The sequence below is a fragment of the Scomber scombrus genome, chromosome 7 (assembly GCF_963691925.1).
Source record: "Scomber scombrus chromosome 7, fScoSco1.1, whole genome shotgun sequence".
NCBI classification, from domain to species: domain Eukaryota; kingdom Metazoa; phylum Chordata; class Actinopteri; order Scombriformes; family Scombridae; genus Scomber; species Scomber scombrus.
In genome coordinates, this window is record NC_084976.1 from 22,295,508 (window position 1) to 22,311,698 (window position 16,191).

The 16,191-nt window shown below is 37.7% G+C and overlaps 1 protein-coding gene across 1 annotated transcript in view; it reads right to left on the reverse strand.

Moving 5' to 3' along the window:
* The window catches only part of LOC133983731 (raftlin-like), a 114,395-nt gene that overhangs the window by 6,228 nt on the left and 91,976 nt on the right, over positions 1–16,191 (reverse strand). The window contains exons 8-9 of the mRNA XM_062422907.1: positions 5,894–5,997; positions 236–311 (exon numbers count right to left, since the gene is read on the reverse strand). Of these exons, the coding sequence (XP_062278891.1) occupies positions 236–311; positions 5,894–5,997 (180 nt within the window). The remainder of the gene's footprint in view (positions 1–235; positions 312–5,893; positions 5,998–16,191) is intronic.

Consider the following 16,191-nt stretch of genomic DNA (forward strand, 5'->3'; position numbering starts at 1 on the left):
GTGGTTAAAGTCTGGTTAGGTTTAGGCACAAACATCACTTGAAACATTTATCCTTAAGGTAAATAATCAATATTTACCTTGATGTCATTTGAACTACGTCATAATAACTACGGCCACAAGATGGTGTAAGCTTTAGGGTCGTGTTTGACCGCCTGAATTATAGACCTATACTGCTGTTTTTTTATGTGAGAACATGATGTCCAAGAATCACAGAGAGGAATGTAAAGTTGTGTACCTTGGATTCCCTCCTCTTTCGGCCCAAGACTGGTCTCTGTAGGAAAACAATCTGTTTGGTGGACAGACTTCCATCGCTAAAGGATGAAGGGAGAGAGAGACAGACAGGGGGAGACAAAAAAAGATGAGAACATGAGCTGAACATGTTGATAATTTAACAGGATTGTGAAAGGATTTTATGTCTTTAATATGTTGATACTAATTTATTCAGAAATTATAAAAATAAAATGAGACCGGGAGAAAGAATGAAGCTTTTCACGACTTGTTTTACATTTAAACACGGACAGATTTTTAATAATTTATTGTTTTTATTTTTATGCTTGAACCATACTGTCAAACTCCAAAGTAAATATGTACAATGTATTAAGAGTTAAATCCTGGGATAACATGCAGTGATCCACTCTGTTTGACCTTCTGTCAAGATAGTGAAATGATTGTTGGCCACGGCTCATGCTTCACGCTCTTATCTGACAGCTTTAAGGATATCGGCTCACATATCGGCCCAACCTCTTTGCTGCTGTGATCCGTCAGTGTCATTTCTCCTTGTACATTTAAGTCTTGCAGAGAAACAGGCGGTTCATATGCAAAGAGGGCAGATTTGAGTTTTTTTTAAGTTTGCCTGAATATCTGTGCTTAACTCGTGAACATCTTCTACTTCTCAGAACATGGATTTCTTCTCTTTTCCTCAATTCCCCAAACAAAATCCTCCCTCCCATGCACATGTCACACTCCCGTGTTCTGAGAAGGATAATCTGCACAAGTACTAGTGCTGACAGATTAATCATGGCAGGAAATGCAGATTCATCTCTGAGTGGGCTTCCTGTCTCTCTCACGCTCACTCCCACTCTTTCATCTGCTCATCTTTGCCATACACAGCCATTTTTCTTAACACTCATTGTCTAGCTGCCTGCTTTGTTTTACCTCTCTGCTTTTATCACCCTGTGACAGCCTGATTTGTGACAGTTTTATTGTTTGTTTCTGCTTTATTTCTTTTATTTCTCTCTTGCTAGTATTGGACATGGCTTAAAAGGAGATATGTTACCCTCTGCTATCTGACACAAGTTCAATAACACGTGCACACACATACACACAAAGGTTAGATGCTGTCTAAAGTTAAGCTGCCCGCTCGGCCTTGCACATGAGGAAAGATGGCAGGTTTATGATCACTGCAGAACCCTAAAAGCCTGCTACAAATCTTCCCATTCTCAACATCAAATGGACTTGAGACTCTTCCAGCAGAAGGCTTACTATCTAAACCATCCAAAGCCCACCACAACTTCTTTTTTCCATTACCTCCTTCCTTCCACCATTTATCCATAGGCTATTTTCTGGGCTGTCAAGAATGCTGGACGGCTTCCTGGCAATTCAAAGCTGAAAACTAACCCGAGTTCCAAGCAAAAGCCCCAGCCCATTAAGCTAGAAAGGAGAGGATGGCTTAGAAAATTACAGGCCTTTACTGAACCTACTCTTGGCTGTCAGTGTCAGCCGCACTATTATAACTTGAAGTCATAAAGAACAGCAATAACCTGTGTCTATTTATGGATGAATGTACCTGTTGGTGGCTTTATCTTCAGGACTGCAAAGTGCCACCATGGCAAATAAAATACTGCAGCTATAATGAAAATATTTCCTCTAAAAACTAAAATTAAGACTCTATAATGTATATGTCAAACAATATTTCGTCTCCAAAAATGTTAGATACCTGCACTAATTACTTGATTCGTCTGAACCTTCCTGTTTCTTGTTCCATAGTTAATACAGAGACATTCACATTGACTGTAGTTAATGGCTCTAAAATGCAATTACCATGTACATTAATTGAATGCGGCGAACATGAATGCATGCTCTGAGACAACTACATGAATTAATGTTGTGTGGAGAAGCTGCTGAGCACCAGTTAGCATTAATTTCAGACGCTGCTGAGATCACTGAAACTTATCCGATCCCTCCAGATGAGTGCAGGCTGCAAACCATCAGACTACAAAAAGCGTGCCTTTACAAATTTGCTATTTAAAAATGGAGGAGTCAACACCACAAAAACAAGTGTAATGAGTATTGCTAATCTGAAATAGATCATCAACCATTACTTCTGCACGCAAAATGTTTTTGAGGCAGGGAGAGAAATGAGCTCCGTCTTGTACTGTATCTAGGCCGACTCTGATTAATTAGCTATGTTGCGCTGTTGTATTGTGGCATTTTGAAAGCGAGGAGCGAGGGAGGGTAGGTAAAAAAAACACTAAGGATGAAAATAGAGAGGTAATTAATCAGCTTTGCTCTGAAAGAGCAGCAAACATTGGGTGGGGGCAGAGCAAACACTCGGTCAATGTGCTGATGGAAACATCCACACTTCATCATATGGGCTCTATGACACAAAACATCATAAGATCATAATGAAAAATATAGTGTTATCTCACTAGATAAAAATCTGTTAACTATATCCTATTAATACTGTATGTTAGTAGTATAAGTAAGCTATACATATTTACATGTAGTTACATTTGTACTTGTAATATCTCTTTTGCTTATGATATTACAGTTTTGCCACACCAGCCGCTGGTTTCAGTTTAATATTCAGTTGCTAGTAGCAAGTGCTGCTGGTACAGTACTATCAGAGATTAAAGAAGCACAAGAGACAAAACTGGTGATTTTTTACAACCACAGCTAGAGGGCACTACAGTCGCACTGCCAGCATTTTGGACTGAAATCACCATCGCATTCATTGAATTTCATCACGCCTTACACACCCAAAGTCGGTGACTCTCAGAGCCAAATCAGTGGCACAATAGAAGATTTCTCAAAATAAGTATTCAGTTAATTGTATGACACTTAGACTATGTACTCATGATGTCACTATACTAGATTTACTAATGAGTATCCATTACTTTCAATACCTGATTTGATACCATGGCTAAACCAGAAACCTCATTCAGGACACACTACTTAAGTAAAAAACTTTTTATAAACATGAACAAGTGAACAGAAACTTTGTGTGTTTCATTATTTAAGCATACAGGCTGCATTAGAATAAGAGTTACAAATGATATATTGGCCTATATTCTTCAAGTAGAAAGCAAAGCAGTCCCCAAAAATAGTCAATTTAAAGTAGAGGAACTGTATGAAAAATCATGCTGTAACAACAAACACAACTGTGTGATTATGTGCCCTCGTTTTGGTTTGTAATCTTGTCCTGAAACTTTAAGTGTTACTGCTTTTAAGCAAACACATTCTGGCTATATTAGAATAATGACACTGAACTGTAGAGAGAAGCGTTGACACTACTGATAACTACAAATGCAGGCAATAGTATCATTTTCTAAACGGTATTGATTTTGTATGTGTCTGTGGTATCTGTGTATTGATTCTTGTGACATCCCTAATTTCATCCACTTTGTAATGTGATTATCGAGTTGTTTAGAAGAATGGTTCCCAAAGCAGGATCAAAAGACCACCATGGGTCCTCTAGAGAGATGCAGGGGAGTCCCAGCAAGGACAGATAGATTAACTTCACTTTTATAACACGTATTTCATAGGAACGTATCGTCTTCGAGGGAATCCTTTCTGAAAAAACCCTCTCAAACTCAGGTCTGTGGTCTATTGTGCTGGACTTTGCTACAGTGCTGGACTTTTCTAGCTTCCATTTATGTCCATTGCTCACTTTTTGCTCCTCTGGGAAGGAGGACAAAAAGTTATGTTATGTTATGTTGTGTTATACAGTCATGTAATACGGTAGTACATTCAGTCCAAATTGGCTTCTTCTTATCAGTGTACGTTCTTTGGCACTATGACTATGTTCCAAGTGACGCTGTTACATCCAACATTTTGTGAGCTAAGACTAAGCAAATGCTGAAAGGCATCTTTTATCTGCTCTTTAAATGCCCTTGTAGGAGCATTATATGTAGTCTAGCTGCTCTTTTATTATAGCTGTTGTTAATTTAGTAGGATTTTCATTATATTTCTTAGCACCTATAAGAGGTTGTTTCTAATCTTCTGATCTTACACAAAATGGCTTTTCAAGCAATTTCAATGTCAATTTCCATAGTCGTATTAAAATCATGAGAGTTTGAGTTGTGGCGAGCTCTCGTCATCTCAATTGTTTGTTGAAAGCTGGTCATAAAACTGAGCTGTCTTAAGTCAGTCTTTTTCACGTCTTGATAAACTGATACAATCAAACATGATTTTTTGTCTTGGCTCATGCAAATACTGAAGTTCAATGACATGAATATTTTTTTAAAAACAATAGAGTCGCTCTATCCGTCACCAAACAGATACCAGAAAACTGGGTAGATAGTAAACATAACGGGGACTCCAGGGATCTTTGCTGTCCCTATTCTCTCATGTCCACATTCTGTGGTGCTCTCTTAATTTTGGCTGGTTTTTCAAAACAAACCACTGAACACACTGAAGGGCAGCTGTGGCCAAAATCTGCTTCTGTTTCTGCTCCATTGTTTGACAGTTTTTCTTCTCGTACATTTCTAGCAGGATAGGGAATAATCTCAAAAGGAATCTAGTTGTAGTCTTGCAAAGACAGGCCTTGCAAGATTCCCAGTCTTAAAATGATGACACATAGTCTTTAGATGTGAGGAGGTTTTATGTTTGGCATAAGACTGAAACCAGACTGTACCAGAGTAAAATATTTAATCTATACAGTACATAATCTGCATGTTGAAGAGCAAATTCTGGTTTCGAGTGAAGCTCTACAGTGTGCCTGAGAACATGCATGGCCTTTGACCATAAGCGGATGTACACTCATATAACAGCCATGAGTGATGAGTCAGCGAAGGCTTAGCTGAGGAACCGTTACATTTCTGTGAAGAGATTTTCCACCAACAGTCACAGCTGCTGCTTTTAAACCTTGACTGCTGCTGCCGCTGTTGCTCGGCTACAGCTATGAGCTCAGCCTAAATTGGCGAAGATTTAGGTCAGTCTCTCCTGAAAGCTGTCATATTTCGTTGAACAATAACTTGAACAGACAAGGTATGTATGTTAAAGTTTATAACATGTTCCAGTTTTCACAGGCAGGACACATAATGCCTTAAACAGTTATGACTGCACAACGGCCAGGAGTACAATACTATAGAGTACAGAAGGTGCTCCTACTATCTGTAAGCTTTTTCAGTTTACTGTACTTTGTCTTTAGAAACACATTGTGTGACATGAAGAACTATCTCCACACAAAAAAACTAGAAGACGTCAGTGGTTACATTCTCCATTTTTTATATTTACTCACAGACCTTTGGATAAGAACAGTTTTTATTCTTTGCAAAACTGCAGAGACACATCGTTCAGGTAACACTTGGACATAAATATTGCATACTTAACACTTAGGCATACTAAGTGTACTTACTGATACTTTTGATAGATTTGTAACTACATTGAGGTATTACTGCTTTTACTAAAGGAGGAACATTAGATGGATGTTCTTTATGGAATTATAAGGCATTAATGTTAAAGATTTAGAATAATGTTAGCAAAAAATAAAGTAAAATATGTCAAATATGATTTACCATATTTAAATTGTATGTAAATGGCTAAAAAGTTGCAAGAAATGTGCAAGAGGCTTTCAGTTGCCATTGCTGCAGTTCCTTCTAGTTGCCAATAGAGGTCAGGAGAGGGCAGACATTACTTAATACCCCTTTAATAGTCAGATAAGGGTCATTACCTGTTAGTCTTGATTACAGGAGTTGGCAGCACACAGGTGAGCCTCCAGCCATACGTGGCCAGGGACTGCAGTAGAGGAACATAATCAGCTTTCACCTGCAAACCCTGAGGAGAAAACACAATGTCCATTACAACCTACAATTAACCCAAGACCTGCACATAATTCCAGCTCTCTCTTCCTTTCAACACCACACATACACAGCACATTGAATAGTATGAAAATTATGTAGCAGACTGCATTCGCTACAGTGATTACAGCTGTGACGCACCAAGATATGAAATGCAATCAGGCGCTGTCAGCATCACTTAGAAACTCAAATCTCATTTAAGAAAAAAAAAAAAGCCTCTCAGATATGATTGCTTTTATATGATGTGAATGTGTGTGTGTGTGTTTAAGGGTTGTTTTCAAAAGCAATGTACATGACGAAAGAATAAAAGCTGAGATATAAATCAACTGCAACGGAAAATCCCTGGTTGCCATGAGTCAACACTGATGACAAGAGTTTGTCAGCACAGTAAGTCCTTCAGCAAACAGATTGCTTAGTGAAACTGCTCACTTTATGGTGAACATTTTAATGCTGTTTGTGCTATTACAATACCATCACATGAGCCCGAGTCACATCATCTCAATGACAGATTTACATCAAGAATGGACAAAGCATAAAAATGAAAATGTGTATATTGATTCAAACTGTCATTCACAACTGAATTGGACACAGCTTACTTAATCTAGCTTCAGAGCACACACTCACAGATGCAACCCTGTACAGAAAGGATGTGCGTGTGTGGTTGCCATTCTTGCCATGTTAAGGCACCTGCCGAAAGTGAGAAACCACAACGCGTGTCAAACGGATTGCTCATACGCACAACAACATATACATTTGCACGCACAACACACATGTGTACACACACACACACACAGATTTGTCAATTATTAGGAGATGTCAAAGAATGGCTATACTGGGAAAGTTGTGGATTATGCAAAAGAAACTGAAAGAAAAAAGTAAAATGTCACCATAAGGACCATTACCCTTTTTTTTACATAAACTCCAGACCGATAAATCCGTTGGTGAAAGATGAGCACTGATATGAGTCAAAAAAGCACTGAACATTAACGAAGAACACCACAGAACTTCAGACAGTCTATTCATAGTGCGCCGCTCAACTGCACGAGAACAGAGACTTGTGAATACATCACACCTACACACCCTACTTTAGCCTTCAGTGTACTGCGAAGTGTGAAAATGTTATCTAATTAAAGCCGCACCAACCGAGGTTTTCATGTGAATATGCTGTACGCCTGCCTTCATTAGCCTTTGTAACATCGAGGCTACATAAGATGAGTGTTGCTGAAGGAGCCACAGCACAGTAAAAAATAAATAAATCTGGTAACAAATCAAAACTTACAAGCAAAAGAAAAAATAAGCCTAGCTCTACACATCACCTTTGATTTCCTCTTTGACATCCTACTATATAAAGTAGGACAAACCAGCAGTTTGTGTGGAGTTTACTCAAGGCACCATACAAAATTTAGGGGATTGAAGTTCACAAATATTGAAACAGACAGTTTTGGAGCTGCCAATGCGACTTGTTCCCAGCAGCTTTCCTAATGACAAAGTAAAATACTTTGCAAATTACAGCTTCTTGTGGTAACCAGGACATTAGTTTTCAATCATGCAGCTGGTGTTTTTCTGCTAGTACTAGTTTTCTAAGGAGGTTTTTTAGCAGCATCTCTGTTGCACCGAATACAAGTAACAACGTACTTGTATAAGAGTAGTAATGCTTTTTTAAGAGAATTTAAAAAGGATCACAAATCACATGCTCAGGTGAACAATGAAATATTCGGAGAAGGAAGGAGTTAAAGTATTGTGGGACAAACTACTACCACCTCTGTAAGTAATACTCATATTTACAGAGATACCAGTAGAGCAACTATTGCAATTAAGACAACTATCAACACTAGTACTATTATTAGTCATACTACAACTCACACCATCACAACCATAAACACCAAAATACTATTACACTACTGTCTGGGTTTGTGTTAACACTACTATTGCTTATACTGTACATATTACCTTTATTTAAACTTGAAGAATTAACCCTAACCTATTTACAATAATGGCAAATAAAATATGAGAGCTACAGAGTGGGAAAGGGATGTATATTTCCATTATAAGTTTGTACTTTTTGTTAAAATAGCAGGTTTAGTGGTTGGTTGGTACAACTGCCTTCAAAGGGGATTTTTTTGCTTAGTCAGTTCTTTTGTTTTTCCAGGCAAAACGTTTAGTCAGATATACTTTGGTTTTATGTAGTTCATGTTCCCTCCACATTCAGACAAATACTGTTTGTGTATTTAAATATTGTAAATAAAAAATGTGTAAATATAAAACACACAATTCTGTTGATCATCCTTTAATTCATCATTTTGTTTCCAGTTGTCGTGTTTCTGTCTCCAGTTCCTCTATAGTCCACTTCTGGGACATTACACTCAACTACAACAATCTCACATTACAATTAATGCTAATCAATGTAATGCTAATCAGTAAAACTGCTACTTCCTCAAATACTATTATAATTACTATTATAACTACAACTAAAAGTAAGCAGTACAGCTACTGATTTTACTGATATCCCTCGAGCTGTTACTACTACCTCTAATTCTCTTACTACAACAATACTATAATACACTGTTTTCCTACCACTATTACCTCTGCATCTGATTCTGCTACTGCACTGGTGGGTAGTCATAGAGAAATAATGAAAGAGTGAAAGCACTTCTAAGAAAGAGAGAGACTGATCAGCATGCAGCGCTCACAGTCTGCCATGAGACAGACTTCAAGTCAGAACACTTGAACCCACTCCACTGCACAACGCCTAATTTTTCTTCCCCACGTTCGCATTGACCAGGATGACAGAACATGCACAGAGGCAAACAGACCTAAAGCAGTCGCATATCAAGTTGTAGGTTGCGACGAGCTAATCGTTAGGATACAAGACAATGCTCCAGACATTGTTTAAACAAGCATTACTTTCTAAGTTCCTACAGGGAGAGGTGCATCTACATTTTTCTGGTGTTTATGTTGGAACCACTCCCAGAAACAGGCTCTCTTTTAAAGCCTGCCCGGAAAGTAAATTGAGAAATAATTTTTCTGTAATGGCTTGCTGTTCATAGTAGAGTAGGTGAGAGTTAATCACTGTCCGCAGAGTCTGGCCTCTCTCTCTCTCTCTCTCTCTCTCTCTCTCTCTCTCTCTCTCTCTCTCTCTCTCTCTCTCTCTCTCTCTCTCTCTCTCTCTCTCTCTCTCTCTCTCTCTCTCTCTCTCTCTCTCTCTCTCTCTCTCTCTCTCTCTCTCTCTCTCTCTCTCTCTCTCTCTCTCTCTCTCTTCTCTCTCTCTCTCCCTGACTTATTATGCGGGGCCACCTCGCAGCATCAGTGTTCCAGCACCAACCTGTGAGCCTAAAAAACAAAGTAATCATATCGGCCCCTTTTTTCTTCGATGTTATCAGAGTGACTATAAAGAAGGAGCACACAGTAAGAGGACAGAGAGGCTGTAGTTAAACCATCGTGGTCAAAGCTCCTTTAAATTAAATTAAGTACAAAGAAACTTTAGTCATCCAGGTTCTTCCTGAGTTCATCTCTTTACACAAGTAAAACACATTTGTAGCCTGGAGCTGTGAGGCAAAACCCCCTTGCCAAAGGGCATCTCAGCAAGAAAAGGAGCATCTGCCTGATTCACTGTCATTGTCACAGTTTTCCCAGCTAGAGATGAGAGCTAAAACAGCTGCTTTGGCAATAAAACCACCTTTAATCTTAAAAGTTTTAGCTGCTCCACCTCCACACTATCACTGTCAGAAAATGTAAGGAGGATATATAATCCAGCAGCAGGCTTAAGACACAGTTTGTTTTCGGGTCTGTAGCAGAGAGAGTGCAGCTGCAGGTCAACCTGAAGTTCAAAGTGCACTCTGGGAGTCAGCTCAACAAAAACACAGGTCTATTGTTTTTCTTTAAATCCCCTCCGCAGACTCAGCAAGGTAGACATAACAAACCGTAATTCTGTTTTTCTCCAGCTCTGAATATAGCTGTATTTTTGCAGACTACTGAGGTCAACAGGTTTACAGACACAGTCCGGTAATGATGAAGCAAATACCTTAAAAAAAAGAAAAAAGAAGAAAAAAAAGGGAAATTCAGATACTGTTCACGATTGGCTAGTTTGACCTGGAGCGTTGTCACAGCAACAGAAGATTCAGCACTCACTTTTATCTTTTAAAGCTTTGCAGCAACCTTTTATAAGTGTACTTAATCATGCCATAAAGGTTTAACACTGATTTAAATGAATGACAGATATTACATACTGATTTTTAAAAAACATTTTGTTCTCACTTTTGAGCACTTTTGTGCTTGTTATCCAGAAGTTATCTACACCTCTTGTGTGCACTCGCTAATGGATCTAATAGTAATTGCAGTGTTTTAACTATATAAACTTGACTGATGACAATCTAGTGCGGACGTCCCACAACATCGCGTCAACGTGACAAAACAATATGACCACATGGTCCATTTGGTAGCTGTTCTGGAGCTTTCACGCTTGTCACATGATCAGCAGATTTGTAATTGTTAATATTTCTAATTTTCTGAGCACTTCTTGTTCATATTTTAGGCCAACATGGACATAAAAAAGTCAATTCATGTTGGAAATATGACAAAACAATTGCACAAGATGGTCTTTTAATTAGCTGTTTTGGACCTTTTGATCATTATCATCTTAAGGGTATTTTCTTATTATGAAGTCATCTATTTGTATTTATTTATTTATTTTATTTGTGTTTTCTTATATATATTTATTTTCTGTATTTTAACAGATTGTATTTATTATTATTTCCCTGTTTTTTCAATGTTTTTTCCTTCTCCCTACTTAAAACTTCATTAGCACCACATTCATACAGCTTAGATGCATCCAAATGAAATTACATCCAAACCACAACTTTTCTGAGGCATAATTTGACTTTTAAGTCGAGATGAAACTGTGTAGCCTGATAACACATGGTGAGGTAGTTAGGAAAACAAAGGCTCAGCCAGAGCACATAGCTGTTAGTGTTCATCATGAGTTGTCAGTGAAAGCTTTTTATCGTGTACTTCTTTGCATGAGCGTTTGATGATTGAAACTGATGATTCAGATGGGGGTTCACAGGCAGATCAGACAAGTCATCGACTTTAAAGCAGCAGCTGTAATTATTTTATTTTAAAAACAGACAGCGCCCAGAGCAAAACTCTGACAGGGGGCTCAGAGTTCCCCCACTGTGTCTCTGTTTACTGCTTTGTAAAAATTAGTCTGCTGGCTAGTCAGTTAACAGCCAGATGTTTTTTTTTTTTTTTTTTTAAGGTTAACTGAGCTCATGCTTTAACCACAACCTATTTTGAGATTGACAATGATATAAAGACTAATCAGATTCTGTGTCATGGTAACCTCAATTTGTACTGATGTGACAGGTTTTACTCATATGAATTCAAATCAATCCCGTCCTTTTTCAGATGTCGCTCAGTTAACTGCATTGCTTTTTATAAATTCCTAAAAGTATGGTTGCTAGGCAGTGATGGAAGATGTACCAATACAACAATTTCATATTTTTGGGCTTTGATAGGTGATGTGAAAGAAACCATCTAATAAGTTCAGCAACTCATAACAACTCATAAAACAACGGGCACCAACTAGACACTGCTTCTTTACAAGGGGCCAAATGTTTGCAAACCACTGGCTTTAACAATGCACTGTATTTAAAAGTTTATCGTACTTCATCTCATGTAAAATATGAATAGAAAGTAGTCAAAGTTGACAAAAAGTGCAGTAAAAAGTTCAATATTTCCCTCTTAAATGTAGCAGAATAGAAGCATTAAGTAGTATAAAAATCGAAAAAGTAGTAGGTGAACTCAGGAAATAGACAATACTTGAAGAAATTAACTTAGTTTGTTTCCATTTCTGTTACTGTGGCAAAAATGGTAAGCCTCTGTTCTCTCACGTACATGTTATTACTTGTTTCTAATATCTTACTACACCTTTTAAACAACTACACCTCATACTGTAAACCACCACGTCTGCCTCCATCCCGGAGCTCTCGGCATCATCGTCACGCTGTCTGACAGAGCGGGCGTGATCTCTCACTTGTGGGGACAGTGCAAATTACTCTCCTTCTATCTAGGTCACCTCTTCTCTCACCTCAGTCAAGAGAGGATAGAGATGTCACGGGCAGGCGATAGACGTTAACGATCTGCTCTCTTCACCACATGCACACCCTCAGGCAACAGCATATACACACACACAAGAAAAAAATAAATACTGTAAAGTGTATAATATAACTACATATCATCATTTTTCAGTCTGTGTTGATTATACTTAACCCTGAGGAAAATAATCTGTAGCAGGTGGCTTTTGTATGAACCTGATCTCACCACAATGTATGTGGGTCAGTGACTAATAAGGGTTGGCAAGATGAGCAATTCAAAAATATCTTTAAAAAATGGTGTAACCTCAAAATAATGATAAATATTAAATATTTTATCCACCTACCGTGTAAAAAATAAAGTGACTATCTATCTATCTATCTATCTATCTATCTATCTATCTATCTATCTATCTATCTATCTATCTATCTATCTATCTATCTATCTATCTATCTATCTATCTATCTATCTATCTATCTATCTATCTATCTATCTATCTATCTATCTATCTATCTTACACAAATAATTAGTTCATTTAAAAAAAAAAATTTAAATGGTTCCTGATTTACATGATTCCCCAGATTACATTTAATATGTAGAACAATTGTATTTTATTACCTTTATTTAATATATAAAGTTATAATGTAAGATCATGCCAAACTAGTTGATATGGTGTTTTATTGAGAATTCAGCGTTGTTAAGCAAGTTGAATGATTTAGTACAAAGTTTTTATGGTTACACCACTTAGACATATTTGCCATAATCCTCTAATATATTCTCTCAAAATGGATTAAAAGCAGAAATTTAATGCTGGGTCCATAAACAAAAATAATGTATGCAAGTTATTCATACGCTTAAATTTGACTAAACCATGTGGACACAAAAAAAAGGTCATTGACCTGTGTGTGAATCTGAGATGTCCTCTTCTATATCTTAAAAAACGATGTCCTCAAAGATTTCCTCTCTGCCTTACCAATGTTGTGATGTGAGGCTTAATCCCATTTAAGACATAATTTTGTTTCAGTAGACTGTGAAGTGCTGCTCTTCAAAGCCAGAGATGCAAGTGAATTCTGGGTATGAGTGACAACAATGTCGGCGCTGTTAAGCTCCTTTCACTTGCTTTGACTTTGGACTGCCATTCCTCAAATTTTCGACTCCGACTGATATGAACTTTTATGGTGTATTTCTGCAGGAGTAGACACTTTCTCTCTAAACTTGCCCCCTGCTGTTTCTCCAGTTTGTGTTTTCTGGTTATGATTTGTCAAGATGAAGCAGAGAGTGAGCCTGTGACATCATCAAACTGCAGTGCTTGAAGTTGCTGAGAGATTTTACTTACTGACAATCAGGCTATGATATCCATAGTCTTTAATAAGAAACTCAAAGCCTGCAGGTACAATATATGATTTTTTTTATCCATTATGTCCATTTGTCCATTATGAACTGTAAACCTTGACAAAACAAAACATAAACAGCTCCTGATTAAATCTGCCTTATGATCCTCCACAATGCATCTAAAGTCAGAGAGAGAGGAAACAGTTCTTTCAGCGTTTAATCATTCTGCAAAACACGACACACTCATAAAACAACAGTTATTTTTTTAAATGTTCTAGCAGCGCTAATAATACCCAGAAAACAAAGCTATTCCTGTGGTAACCATGGAGCTAGTTTGCAATCTGTCTTGTTTACTGCTCTCACTATTTTTCTAAGTTATGTATTTGCTTTCATACAAATATCTAAACCATACAAATGCATGGGTAACCACTACACATAAATAATGACTTTTTTCACTTATTATTACTTCTTTTTTCCCTGTTATTATAGATACTGCAGTGCATATGCATGCACCTCTGCTGTATCTTATTATAATAACAAACACCTAATATAGTATTATTGCTCCAGTAAGGAATATTTTAAAGGGTCTCATAGCAAAAAAATAACAAAAATACAAATATAATTTCTCATTTACCTGCAGTTGCATGAGGCCATGAAGGATACTTTTGGTTTTATGTGCTGAAGTTTGGACATATCCATTATTGAGATTTGTGCTGTTACAATTTGCCTCCATTGTATTTTAGAGTAATGGCACGCACGCACGCACACACGCACGCACGCACGCACGCACGCACGCACGCACGCACGCACGCACGCACGCACACACAGCACATAAAACCGAGACAATCTGCATGGATTGTAAGAGTGGAGTGTAAGTGGAGTATACACACTTTTGGGATTTGAGTGAAATGACCGTGGCCAAACACTGCAAGTGTGCATTGATTTTTGACCAACAGAGCACTGATTTTCCTCTTAAAGGAACATCCATTGATTTTTATTTATTTATTTTTTATAACAAAGTCAATGTACTGATCACACGGAGCACTACACAGCCTGTGAAAATAGTCTTCTGTAGCTCTGGAGGAGCTTTGTGAAGTCTGAGAATATTACTCATGTGATTGCATTGGCAATCTCAGTTTGGGCTCAGATTTTTAAAGGTGACATAACATGTTTTTGTGTTTTTCTGTTATTTTTCTATTGATATGATGTCAAAAACTTGAGGGATACTTATGTATGTATGTTCTCTTTGAGATTACTTAGATTGTTGTTGCCAGTTTATCTGTCCTCGCATACTTTGAGAGGTTTCCATTTCAAGTGAAGAAGAAGAGCCTGTTTCAGATAGAGGCTGAACTGAGGGGCTGCATAAAGGACCAGTATAAGATAAAGATATTCCAGTGGATCCCCATAATAAAAACATAAACCTGGAGAATGTGCATGATACATCCCCTTCAGCAGAAAACCTTATAAAAATGTAGGCATGGAGTTTTAAAGATATGGGCGTTTTATGAGGCAGGGGAGGATCTAAGGAAAGATGTAGACGCATCATATTATATATAGAATTCAGCGTTTTTGGAGCTTGACCCTATTAGGAACTCAAAGTCAGGATATCTGACTTTAATCTGTTTTTTATCTATACAGCTCTATCCTTAGACCCCCGATTCAAATAAGGAACCCGGCCTCCCACATACGCAGCCTGTATCTGCATTTCTCTTGAGTTTTTTGAAGCTTAAACATACAAAGTTTACATTGTATTAAATATTAAAACCAGAGATTCCATGTTTTTAAGGTGTTTTGTTATGTTTTCCAAATCAAAAACGACAAAATACGTCTTTATACATGTCTAATAAATGTTTAACCATCAGCATGACATATTAGACATCTTGTTATCTTAAGAATTTAAATTACAGCTCTGAGTTTGCATTTGTGATAACGGATCTACTGCTGGATGTAGATGATAATAATGATAATAAATGTGTTTATATAGCACTTTATATAGCACTCAAAACAAATGTTGCAAAGCACTCCACACAAGGCAACACAAACAGAACAGATTACATAAAAGTAGAGATGGTAAAAATAGACTATTAAGACAGAACGACGTTGAGGTAGATCACGAATTACAGAGAAGAAACAAAGTGATAAAATCAAATAAGTAATCCAGCAAAAAACAATGAACAAAAAACAAAACTGATTTTATAAAAATGTTGGTTTAAACAATATTTTAAGTAGACATGAAAGAGAAGATGAGACGCTTCTTAGAGCCATCATCACAGACATCAGCCATAGTGAGGTGAGCATCAGTTCATCTTTTAGTAAACACACACACACACACACACACACACACACACACACACACACACACACACACACACACACACACACACACACACACACACACACACACACACACACACACACACACACACACACACACACACACACATCTTTTGGTCTCTTTGTACTATGTTTTACTTGGACGCAGACAGACTGAAGCACAGCACCTTCCTGCTAATGCACTTTGTCCCTCTTGATAAATAAATTTCCCCGCAGAGGCTCATGGTGAGCAAACATATTAAGACCAACGCTGGCGGAGGTCTGAAGGAGAGCATGTTTTGTTATGTTATTGCCCCGGTGAAGCTCAGCGGAAGGAAAGACAGCTTTCAGTACATTAGCTGTAAGGCAGCTCCTGTATTGATTTTCCCACAGGACACAAGAGATGGGATTCTGGTCCTAATTGGAGTTTCATAGC